General features: G+C 44.3%; 1 protein-coding gene across 2 annotated transcripts in view; it reads left to right on the forward strand.

The window, feature by feature from the left end:
• Positions 1-13,465, forward strand: part of ABCB9 (ATP binding cassette subfamily B member 9) — a 116,313-nt gene that overhangs the window by 11,209 nt on the left and 91,639 nt on the right. For both annotated transcript variants that reach the window (XM_075322997.1, XM_075323003.1), the window contains exon 2: positions 4,391-5,036. In XM_075322997.1, coding sequence (XP_075179112.1) covers positions 4,412-5,036 — 625 coding nt within the window. In that variant the 5' untranslated portion in view covers positions 4,391-4,411. The remainder of the gene's footprint in view (positions 1-4,390; positions 5,037-13,465) is intronic.

Genomic DNA, 13,465 nt, shown 5'->3' on the forward strand with positions numbered 1-13,465 from the left:
GGGCCAGGATTCGAGTTAATCGTTGTACCTCCTCGTCTTTTAATTTGGCCAGGGGCACGAGACAGGGCTGTCCTCTCTCTCCATTACTATTTGCAGCGGCAATTGAACCATTGGCGGCTATGCTTCGTGCATCCGCTGGCGTAAAGGGGTTTGAGATAGGCGGTCTGGAGCATAAGGTTTCCCTCTATGCGGACGATTTGTTGCTGTATCTCAGGGAGGTGGGGACATCGGTGGGCCCAGCAATAAATATTATTATAGAATTTGGTAGGCGCTCGGGACTCCTAATAAACTGGAAGAAATCGGCCCTGCTCCCTATAGATCCACTCCCATCTAATTTTAGTACTCTGGGGCTGCCAATTCCGACGGTGGATAAATTTAAATACCTGGGGATTGTGGTTAGTGCCCGACCGCGTGATTACTACTCTCAAAATCTGGAACCAGTGTTGGCTCAGTTTAGGAACAAGATAGATGCCTGGTGTCGACTCCCACTGTCCCTTATTGGCCGTGCTAATCTACTAAAAATGGTACTGATGCCCAAACTTCTGTATCTTCTCCACAACGCCCCAATATGGATCCACTGGAAATTTTTCCGTAAAATCAACACTTTGTTTCGGGAACTCTTGTGGCAAAAGCAGCAGGCTAGAATCCGCCTTGAGACCCTGCAGAGAGGGAAGGAGGATGGGGGTCTGGCAGTCCCCAACCCGTGGGTTTATTATGTTGCGGCACAGATGCAGCACTTCAGGGGGTGGGGAAAGGATGAGGCATATGACGCTGGGGGCAAATTGGTGAGGGGCCTTGCAGAATGGGGACACCCAGTGGCTTTTTTGGATGCAGGATACTCACCCAGAGGAGGAACATTATATCCAACATTATCATTGATGTACAAGGTGTGGGATAGAGGGAAGCAGTTGCTGGGAATATCAGGAATGACTGAGTACTGGCCCTTATGGCATAATCGTGGACTGGCGGAGCTGCAGAGACTCCCGGGTTGGAGAATGTGGGTGAGCAGGGGGGTGCATCAGGTGTCTCAGATTCTTCAGAATAATATACTTAAAAGATTTGACCAGCTTCAAGCTGAGTTTGGGATACCGCACAGTTCCTTTTACCAATACCTGCAGCTCCGTCATGCCTATGAGACACAGACACGTCGTATGGACATTAGGATAGAGCGGAATCACACTCTTACTGAATTGTTGACATCTGATCGCTCCTATGGTATTATTTCTAGGTTGTATACAGTGATGTTATCTAGACACCTCGACAAATTCCCTTTGCAGGCTAGAGAGAAGTGGGAGAGGGACCTAGGCCCTATGACAGAGGAACAGTGGGGTGAGGTCCTGTCTCAGACTCCAAGCCTTGCTGTATCTGAAGGCCAACGACTGTCGCAGCTATTCCTGTTACATAGAGTATATAGGACACCTAGTCTATTGCATAAGATGGGAGTTAGGATGGATGATCTGTGTCCTAGGTGCGGACAGGAAGGTGCGAATCTGATGCATATGATGTGGTCCTGTGGGAACATTGAAGATTACTGGAGGGCAGTACTAGATTTGGTTAGACAAGTTTTCAATATCCGTCTACAGCCAAGACCTATTATATGTATCCTGGGTCTACTGGAGGGGGGGGGTGGACTTGAGTTCGCCGGTAATGGTCGGTATTACACGTCTCTTGTACCAGGCTAGGAAACTGTTGGCCTACCACTGGTTGGACCCAGCGCCTCCGGTCATCGGGGATTTTAGGGAAAGAGTAAACGCTATACTTCGACTGGAGAGAGGAGTATACCTTAAAAGAAATGCATTGAAAAAGTTCTATAAGATCTGGGGGGCATGGTTGGATACCCCAGGCCTTCCCTCCTCGGCGTTACTGCAGGACAGTGCGAGCGACCAGGTCCTTCTCCTTCTGACCGGTTAACAAATTTCCTCAAATAGGGTGATATACGTACTGCTGGAAGGTGTGTGCATGTATATGTGTGTGCATGTATATGTGTGTGCATGTATATGTGTGTGCGTGCGTGCGTGCGTGCGTGCGTGCGTGTATGTATATGTGTATATATATATAATGTCATAATGATGCTGGGTAAGCTATACTATGGAGAATATATTGGGAAATAATATGCACTTTGAGACCCATATTGAAATGAGACGTGGACTGCGGGTGCATTGTTTATTATGTTATTTGTGTGGTTTTTCTTATTGACTAAAGGTTTTTTCCCTTTCTGTGATATTTCTATGGAGGGAATTATTTTATGTGTTGTATAATTTTGATGTTAAATAAAAATGAACCTGATTTAAAAAAAAAGATCTAGCTTCCTCCGACTGTCATCTGTTTTCAAACCTGAAGAAACACCTTAAAAATACCAAATTTCACACCATTTCTGATGCCATGGCTGGTATGGATGCCTGGTTTGAGGCACAACCGAAATCCTTCTTTTTGCTAGGCTTATAGACCTTGGAATACCGATGTAACAAGTGTATTGACATCAGTGGAGAGTATGTGGAATAAAAGTAAAGTTTCATCATCCTATCTCGTTTCTTTCTGGGTAAAGCCAAAGACTTATCAGCAGCCCCTCATACGGCGGCATCCCACTTTACTCTCGCACCCATAGACTTGAATGAGTGAGTCTCATCTGATTTTAGGGTCACATTGCAGCATGCAGAGATTTTATTCACAGACAGGTTGTGTCTTTGAAAAAAATCAGTCATCTTCACTGCCCTATAAAATAACATGGGTCTGAGTGCAGTGCGATACAAAAATTAGATCGCATTCGTCTGATTTATAGGCTTGAGTTCACAAACCCTTATGCTATGTTCACACAGAGTGTTTTTGATGCTTTGGGGTTGTTGTTTTTTGCAACAAAGTATAATCTCTTGGCAGTAAAGAACCTGCGTTTATTTGCTGCATTTCTTGCCTCGATTTTTTTGCTGTGTTTTTGGTGTCATTTGTCTACAGTGCATCTTTAAATAAAATTACTTCCATTCACCAGCAAACGCTGCGGCACTTTTTTCACTCTTCATTGGTGAAGAAAAGCTGCAAAAACGCTCAAAGAGCTGACACGCTGCTTCCTTCAAAAACGCAGCATTTTGCCATTTCAGTCAGGAAAGAAATTAATTATGTGTGTATGTGAAATTTCTGGAATCTGAGAGGTTTTACTGCTACTGAAAAAGCAACTTTTTATTAGCATGGATATGCAGTGAAAAAACATGCAAAAAAAAAGCTCCAAAAAAGTACCAAAAACACCTTGTGTACACATAGCCTTAGGCTATGTGTCCACGGTAGAATGTACCTGCGGATTTTTCTGCATGAAAATCTGCGACTTTCGCGGCAAATCCGCACCCGCGGATTTGCCGCGGATTTACCGCGGATTTGCCGCGGATTTTGATGCAGATTTTTTTTTTTTCTTTTCCCCATTCTATACCCAAATCTGCACCAAAATCCGCAACAAACAATTGACATGCTGCAGATTTTTCCGCATCAAAATCCGCGGCAAATCCGCAGCAGAAAAATCCGCAGCATGGACACAGCATTTCCAAAATGCCATTGAAATGGCTTGGAAGTGCCGCTGCTGCAGATTTTCGGGAAATCCGCGGCAAATCCGCGGCAAATCCGTGGCAAAATCCGCGGCAAATCCGCAGCGTGGGCACATAGCCTTAGAGTGAAAGAGAAACTCGTAAACAGCGTCTTACTGCTCTTTTTGGGAGTGACAACCCAGGCTAAGATGAGATCTCCAGCACTGAACCTTATCTTGAGTGTTAAGTTTCTATGCCGCCATATGTTCTGCCAAGGATGAATTGGTATCTTTAGTGCCTGAGAAATACAGAATGCTTCTTCTGTTTAAAAATGTATGTCTTTGTAAGTAACACCACTCCGGAGAACAGGGCATAGGCACAGCTGTATAATAGCACCTGTGAAATACCTCATACTGCTTCAGAATATAAGGAGTGAATAAAAGGGCCAGAAAAAAGCACCGTGGGATTATAACACTATACAGTGTGTCCACCCATATCCTGTACACTGCCATTAACTTGAGAACGGCGGCAGCTATAGGCATAGAAGTGGTGTCTAGTTTGTAATTCATTTTTTTTCTCTATCTTGTTCTGTTTTCGAGATAAAAATGCTAACTCCATTGTTTTCCACCAGGTGGCGCTATAGGTGGTTTCATTGCGTAGCGCATGGATACTTTACTATACCTAGACACCACTTCTATGCCTATAGCTCAAGTTAATGGCGGTGTACAGGATATGGGTGGACACACTGTATATGTATACTATTTATTTTTTTCATGGCCTAATTTGGCATGGGCCAAAAAGATTTGTTATATTTTCTGGCATTTCCTTGTAATGTGTCACCAACCTCTTTGTTATAATGAAAGATAAGTTATGTTCATTTACAGGATTATCACAGAAGACCGCATATGGTACAAGAAGAAGCAGCAACCATGAAACCTGGTCATGTTATGATTTGCACCCTGATATTCATAGCCTGCGACCTTACGGTGTCCACCCTATTATACATCTGCACCTGTAAAAAGGCGAGTATCATTCAAGACATAGTGCAATTTGATATATTTCATTCCATGTCGGACGTCTGGGGAACCTCTTTGCTGAGAGCCTCCATATCTCTTGGAGCTTTATTAGGAGTAGCATGGAATCGGATGAATGGTCCTCGAAGGCTCCAGGCGTCCCTAACCCCTATGACCTTGGTGTGCTACCTCATTGCCTCCTATGCCACGATTAAGCTCTTGCTGTATTCTGAGGAGGATAAGCCTGTTAAAGATCCTTGGTTCTGGAGCCTTCTGATGTGGACATGGGTGTCCTCAGCTGTCACCCTCCTAACGTGGAAACAGATGGGTGAGATGACCCCTTGCAGACAAGAGGGAAGATCTTATTCTGAAGTGTTTGATGATCAGGAGAGACGACAAAAACAGGAGGGAAAAAGTGAGATCTCGGGAGCAACTGTAGGAAGATTATTATCTTATTCCAAACAGGATTTTGGATATATGTTGACTGCATTTCTCTTCTTGATTCTCTGCACGCTGGGTAAGTCATGATCTTGTAGTTCAGCATAACTTGTAAATTCAGAAATAATCAGTATTTATGGATTTTTCTGTAATTGAAGGCAACCAAGGAACCATTAGTGCGGATTAAATAGCACTTGCCGCATTAAAATAGTGCCCCCTGCCTGTCACTGAACTCCATCAGCCATCCTGTAGCACCAATGGGCCAGAGGTCACTAACAGACATCTTTTTTACACATTAGGCCCCATTCATTATTGCATTTCCTCCCTTTGTTTTTTTGTTTTTTTGCATCAATACCTCTCAATGAGTCAATTTTTGATTTGCGACAAATGCAGCAAACAATTTGTGCATTTTTTAAACCTGTCTATTGTTGTTTAGTAGTGATGGGTGGACCTGGACTGTAAAAGTATTTAGATGCCAGGCCCAGATTTCCCAGGGAATGATCCAGATCTGCCAACTCAGGAAATAAAAGAAAAAATTAGGAAAAATAAAGCAAGCTCGCTATACTTACCAAGTCTCCGGCGCAGCTGTAACTGCTTCCTTACCACTCACTCTTCTTCTAGGGGCACTTATTAGCCTCATACATATTCATGGCTTTCCCCACCCACCGGCAGTCCTGGCATCTGTGATTGGTTGCAGTCAGACACACCCCCAGCCTGTGTGACAGCATCTGACTGCTTGCAATCACAGACCCTGTCTGTGGGTCATTATCGTGGTATAAAAATAAATACATAAATTGTCATAGGGTCACCCCATATTAGGATACTTAGCACAGATAAAGCATATGGATATAGGCTGCGCTGCAGTCCTCGTTACTAATAAAGGGCTTAGTGGCAGCTGTGAGCTGTCATTAACCTCTTATTACTCCGATTGCCACCGCACCAGGGCAATCGGGAAGAACCGGGTAAGGTGCCGGGATTGTCACATTCAATGGACTCAACAATCCTGGGTGACTGCAGGTTGCTATTTTTAGACTGTGAGGGGCCCAATAAACATGGGTCTCGCCAACCTGACAATACCAGCTCCCAACTGTTGGCTTTAACATGGCTTGGTATCAAAACTGAGGGGGGGTGACCGCACACCGTTTTTTAACAATTATGTATTTAAATAATTAAAAAATATATATATACACAGCCAAGATAAGCGCACAGCTGGGGGCTGCAGCCTGTAGCCGTATGCTTTATCTGTGCTGTTTTTTTTTTTAATATGGGGGGACCCTATCACAATTTTTTTTTTAAAATGTATTTATTTTTACACTTATTATTTCACACCTTATTTTTACACCATGTACAGTGACCCGCAGGCAGGGTCTGTGATTACAAGCAGCCAAACACGCTGTCACACAGGCTGGGGTGCTGTCTGATTGCAACCAATCACAGACATGGGGACTGCTGGTGGGTGGGGGAAGCAGTGAATATGTATAAGGCTAATTAGCGGCCCAAAAGCAGTTACATCCGCGCCGGAGACTTGGTAACTATAACGAGCTTGCTCTAATCCCCCTTTAACATCTACCACCATTTTTAAGCACTGAATTCTGGTCTCCATAGACTTTAAAGTCCGATTAGACCCCCCGATCCCAGATATCTGTGAGTCCGCCCATCACTATTGTTTAGTTTTCTGATTTTTATGTTAGTGTGGTTTTTACCGGTGTTTTAGGCTATGTCCGCACACTGCAGTTTATTTGTTAACAACAAAACTGCAACTACTGGTAGAAAAACGCACCTTTGATCAAAAAACGCATGCATTTTTGCAGCATTTTTGGCCCGTGCGTTATTTGAGTGAAATAAATGGCTGGAAGGGCTAAAACATTCTGTACAAAAATGCATAAAGAATTAATATGCTGCCGTTTTTCTGTCAGACCAAAAAAGGAAGCAAAAAAAAGCGCACAGCATTTCTGAGTTCTTACAGACTTTGCTGGGGGAAGGAAAAACCACAGCGTGATCATGGAGCCTTAGTCTATGTGCGTACGTTGCGTCGTGTCCCATGCTGCAAATTCTGCAGTGATTTGGGAGTGCATGTGCGCTTCAAATTGCTGCAGAAACACTGCGTAATGGATGCAGTGTGTCTGCGGAATAGAAGCCGATTTCATGCGCTCTGGATGCAGTCTCTCCCATAGAGTGGGAGCAGCATCCAAAGCGCACGAAAAAAGTGACATGCTGCATTTTTGAACGCAGAAATTTTGTCAAATATTTGACTCTAAAAACACTGCGTTCAAAAAAGCATCGTGTGGATGGATTATGCACAATCTTCATAGATTGTGCAGGGGACGCAGGACGCATGCAGTTACACTGCAGTGCTAAACGCAGCGTAAATGCATGAAATTACACTATGTGCGCACATAGCCTTTGACCGATTAATCAAATATGACTTGTTTAAAAAGTGGCAAAATTTGTTGCAAATCTACCCCAGTCTCCCCCAACTGGAGTAATTTTATGTACACCAGATGTTTTGCCGTGATTCATTTTGTGAATTTTTTTTAGTCTAAAAAGTCACAAAATGGGTCAAAGAAAATAGCATTTTGGATTTTGTGCAAAATTCATAACATTCCTTTTTGAAGAATTTTGCACAAAAAAACTGCAACAAAAACCACATGACAAAAATTAAAATTAACTTGAAAACCCCTGCAAATGATGAATGGGGCACATAGTGTTTTATTTTTGCTCCTAGGCTATGTTCACATGTCGCAGAAAATTTCAGCTCCGGATTTGGTGACAACGAATCCACTGATAGGATCCATATGCGCCTCCTGTGGATTTTGTTGCTGCTGTGACTGCGGATTTCACTATGCTCCATTTACAGTGCCTTTAATATGGTGAAATCATCTATGAAAATCAGCACAAGAAGGAGCTTTCATTTTTGTGCTGATTTTTTCCGCAATGTGTGAATGGGATTTTGAAAAACTCATTTACTGCAAATGTTCGGGGTGGAATCTGCACTTAAGGCCCCGTCACACATAGAGATAGATCTGTGGCAGATCTGTGGCAGATCTGTGGCAGATCTGTGGCAGATCTGTGGCAGATCTGTGGCAGATCTGTGGCAGATCTGTGGCAGATCTGTGGCAGATCTGTGGCAGATCTGTGGCAGATCTGTGGCAGATCTGTGGCAGATCTGTGGTAGATCTGTGGCAGATCTGTGGTAGATCTGTGGTAGATCTGTGGTAGATCTGTGGTAGATCTGTGGTAGATCTGTGGTAGATCTGTGGTAGATCTGTGGTAGATCTGTGGTAGATCTGTGGTAGCAGTGAAATTGTGGACAATCAGTGCCAGGTTTGTGGCTGTGTACAAATGGAACAATGTGTCCATGATTTCACTGCAACCACAGAGCTGCCAAAGATTTATCTCTGTGTGTGACGGGGCCTTTAGGCTCTCATTTTGTTTGGAAAACTGCACCTAAAATATTGACCGATGAGATCTATGAATGCCGGGAATACGTCACAAGTGCTTAGGGTAACATGGAAGTTAGTATTCTCCAGGGCTAACTAATCTTATTCAGTGATTTCTACAGTAACTTTACTAGTAATGATGAACGAGTTTTGAAATACTTGGATTCGTGATACTTGTAACAGGTACTGTCTAATACCACGTATGCATTCCGAATACTGTCTGCAATGCAAGTCAATGGGGAATACTCGCAATGTAACAAATAACCCGAATGCCGTGCTAGTCGTGCGAGTAGCAAAACAGGATTTGGGTGTATGCACTGATGGGGCCATTGACTATAATAGTGCAGATAGAGCCACCGTGTGCTCCTACGTGCACCATTTTCGGGCTTATACCCTTTCTGGAGGTGGACACCCAGATGTAGTAGACTGCATCTGGGTGTCCGCCTCCATTATAGTCAATGGCCCTGTCAATGTTACTGATGAGATTCTATGTGGATAGAAGAATGGGGAGTGGGCAGAGACCTGCCTCTAGTTCCTCCATCTTTCCATTGTCTTAAGCCCCCGTCACACACAGCGAGATTGCTAGTGAGATCGCTGAAACGTCACAGGTTTTGTGAAGTATCAGCGACCTCGCTAGCGATATCGCTGTGTGTGAAAGGCAGCAGCGAGCGGGCCCCTGCTGTGAGGTCGCTGATCGTGATAAAACGATCAGGACCATTTTTTGCTTGTTGGTCTCTCTCTGTGCAGCACGCATCGGCGTGTTTGACGGTAGGAGACCAACGAGCACCCGGCGTCGCACTGGCTACCGGAGGAATCTCCAGTAATGCCAGGACTGGATTCAGTTACCTGCATTGCACTCCGGAGCTCTCACCTGAGCTCTGGAGTGCAGCCTAGACTGCACCGCGAGCGCCGAGTGATTGATTCCCTGGCGATTGCGGTTCAGTTCATGACAGCTGCAGACATCCCGGGCTGATCTCCGGTGCTCTCATCTGAACTCCGGATTGCACCCCAGCCTGTCCGCAGCTGTTATGAACTGAACCGCAATCTCCGGGGGAATCAATCACTCGGCGCTCGCAGTGCAGTCCTGCAAACTCTGAGATCAGACCAGGCTGCAGCTGAGAGCTCCGGAGTGCAAAGCAGGTAACTGAATCCAGGCCAAGCATTACTGAAGATTCCTCCGGTAGCCAGCAGGGAGCCGTCGTTACACGAGTCGCTGGTGGCTGATTTCTGATCGCTGAGGAGATCTGCCTGATTGACGGCTCACCAGCGACCATGTAGCGACATTCCAGCGATCCCTGCCAGGTCGGATCGCTGGTGCGTCGCTACATGTAACGAAACCCTTAGAATCTACTCAGTAACCACTGCCATGTCCTATCTCATTAATGGGAAAGTCTTCACTGAATACGGATTTTACCTCACAAATGAGAATTTTGATAATGACTGAACAATTCTGTAAGAGAAACAAGCAAATGTGTCTGATAAGATTTACAGTGGTGAAAGTAAGTATTTGATGCAGTGCCTATTTTGCAAGTTTTCCCACCTACAAAGATTGGAGAGGTCTGTAATTTTTATTGTAGGTCCATTCAACTGTGACAGACAGAATCCCCCCGAAAATACAGAAAATCACATTGTATTATGTTTAAATAATTAATTTGCATTATATTGCATGAAATAAGTATTTGATCACCTACCAATCAGCAAGAATTCTGGATCTCACAGACCAGTTATTTTTTCTTGAAGAAGCCCTGCTACTCTGCACTCATTATCTGTATTAATTCCATCTGTTTGAACTCGTTACTTGTATAAAAGACACCAGTCCACACACTCAATCAATCACACTCCAACGTCTCCACCATGGCCAAGACCAAAGAGCTGTTTAAGGACACCAGGGACAAAACTGTAGACTTGCACAAGGCTGGGATGGGCTACAAGACAATAGGCAAACAGCTTGGTAGAAGGCAACAGCTATTGGCGCAATTATAAGGAAATTGAAGAAATTCAAATTACGTTAGTCTTAAGGCCCTGTCACAGACAGAGATAAATCTGCGGCAGATCTGTGGTTGCAGTGAAATTGTGGATAATCAGTGCCAGGTTTGTGGCTGTGTACAAATGGAACAATATGTCCATGATTTCACTGCAACCACAGATCTGCCAAAGATTTATCTCTGTGTGTGACAGGGCCTTTACTCAGTCTGAGCTCCATGCAAGATGTCGCCTTGTGGGTAAGGATGATTCTGAGCAAGATCAGGAATCAGCCCAGAACTCCATGGGAGGACCTGGTCAATGACCTGAAGAGAGCTGGGACCTCAGTCTCAAAGATTACCATTAATAACACGCTATGCCGTCATGGATTAAAATCCTGCAGGCCACGCAAGGTCCTCCTGCTCATGCCAGCACATGTCCAGGCCCGTTTGAGGTTAGCCAATGGCCATCTAGATGATCTAGAGGAGGTATGGGAGAAGGTAATGTGGTCAGATAAGACCAAAATAGAACTTTTTGCTTTCAACTCCACTCACCGTGTTTTGAGAAAGAAGAAGGATGAGTACAGCCCCAAGAATACTGTCCCAACCATGAAGCATCGGGGTGGAAACATCATACTTTGGAGGTGCTTTTCTGTAACGGGAACAGGGTGACTTCACCGCATTGAAGGTACGATAGATGGGGTCATGTATCACAAGATTTTGGCCAACAACCTCCTTCCTTTAGTAAGAGCATTGAAGATGGGTTATGGCTGGCTATTCCAGTGTGACAATGACCCGAAGCACACAGCCAGGGTAACTAAGGAGTGGCTCCATAAAAGCATTTCAAGGTCCTGGAGTAGCCTAGACAGTTTCCAGACCTAAACCCAATAGAAAATCTTTGGAGGGAGCTGAAACTCAAAGTTGCCCAGCGACAGCCTCGAAGCCTGAAAGATCTGGAGAAGATCTGTATAGAGGAGTGGGCTAAAATCCCTGCTGCAGGGTGTGCAAATTTAGTAAACAACTACAGGAAACATCTGACCTGAGTAATTGCAAACAAAGGTTTCTGTACCAAATATTAAGTTCCGTTTCTCTATTGTATCAAAAACTTAATTCATGCAATAAAATGCAAATTAATTATTTTAAAATCATGCAATGTGATTTTCTGGATTTATTTTTTTGATTCGGTGTGTCACGGTTAAAGTGTAGCTACGATAAAAATCAGACCTCTCCGTTTTGTAGGTGGGAAAACTTGCAAAATCGGCAGTTTATCAAATACTTATTTTCCCCACTGTATTGCAAAGTTGCTTATCTTTATGCGTAGTATTGATTTATAAAATAAAACTTAAAACGACAGTTATGCTTTAAGCCCCAGGGAGCCATTAACCGTATGCTAAAATGCAATGTGAATATAGTCTAAGGGTAATTTCAAACAAGCTTTTAAAAAAATCGTTCAGCGTTTCATCCAGAAAACTCAGAATTTTTTTTTCTCACTTGTCATTTGTGGGTAATTCAGGTTCAGTCCATACACAATCCGTCTTTTTACAGAATCAGCTATTAATAATTTAGAAGTAGTGATGGGCGAACCCAACTGTAAAGTTCGGGGTTCGTACCAAACACCTAGTGTCCATGCACGGGCCCCGAACATGGACTTCTCAGGCAGGGCCGGCTCCAGGTTTTTGTGGGCCCTGGGTGAAAGAGACTCAGTGGGCCCCATCCACACATAGACATGCACAGATACATACACATACAGGCATACGTACACATACATATTTAAAGAGAAATTCACAAAAACATATATAAATAGACATAAATCTAGACACAGTCATATACACTGACATACATAGATACACATCATACATGCACACACAGACACATTTTTATATTTTTATCTATATTTTTATTATTGGGAAGCCAGCAACAGCCTCATTCACCTCCCCTCTTGTCTCCATCCAGCTCCTCCTGAGCATGTGTCTGTGCCACGCTGATTGGTGGCAGTCACTAACAGACATGGCCGCACATAGAGCACACTAACACCACTGTTATACATCACAAGAGAGGCTGGGGACATACACATTACTGGGGGGTATACATATTACTGAGGAAAGGGATATACAGCAATGGGGAGCATACAGCTCTAGAGGGGGGTAGTGGCTCTGAGGTGGGGGGGGACAAACAGCTCTGAGGTGGGGGGACATGCAGCTCTTGAGGGTATACAGCATTAGGGTGGGGGGACAAACTGCTCTGAGGGGGTCTACAGCATCGGGGTGGAGGGGACATACAACTCTGGGGGTATAGTAGTATACAGGCCTCATATTCCTCCATATAGTGTTATGAAGCCCCCATAGTCCTCCATATAGTATTATGTAGCCCCCATGTAGCTTTATGCAGCCCCCATATGGCACTATGCAGTCCCCATATGGCATTATGCAGCCCCCATATGGCACTATGCAGCCCCTAATATGGCACAATGCAACCCCCATATAACATTAAGCAGCCCCCATATAGCACAATGCAGACCCATATAGCATTAGGCACCTTCATGGGGTATACAGCCCGCATATAGCACAATGCAGACCCAGATAGCATTAGCCACCCTCATGTGGTATACAGCCCGCATATAGCACAATGCAGACCCAGATAGCATTAGGCACCTTCATGTAGTATACAGCCCGCATATTGCACAATGCAGACTCAGATAGCATTAGGCATCCTAATGTGGTATACAGCTCGCATATAGCACAATGCAGACCCAGATAGCATTAGGCACCCTCATGTAGTATACAGCCAGCATATAGCACAGTGCAGACCCAGATAGCATTAGGCATCCTCATGTAGTACACAGCCCATATATAGCACAGTGCAGAGCCAGATAGCATTAAGCACCCTCCTGTAGTATACATCTCGCATATAGCACAATACAGACCCAGATAGCATTAGGCATCCTCATGTAGTGCACAGCCCCCATATAGCACAATGCAGACCCAGATAGCAATAGGCACCTTCATTTAGTATACAGCCCGTATATAGCACAATGCAGACTCAGATAGCATTAGGCACCTTCATGTAGTATACAGCCCGCATATTGCACAGTGAGGACTCAGTAGCAT

The sequence above is a fragment of the Anomaloglossus baeobatrachus genome, chromosome 1, assembly GCF_048569485.1.
Source record: "Anomaloglossus baeobatrachus isolate aAnoBae1 chromosome 1, aAnoBae1.hap1, whole genome shotgun sequence".
Lineage (NCBI taxonomy): Eukaryota > Metazoa > Chordata > Amphibia > Anura > Aromobatidae > Anomaloglossus > Anomaloglossus baeobatrachus.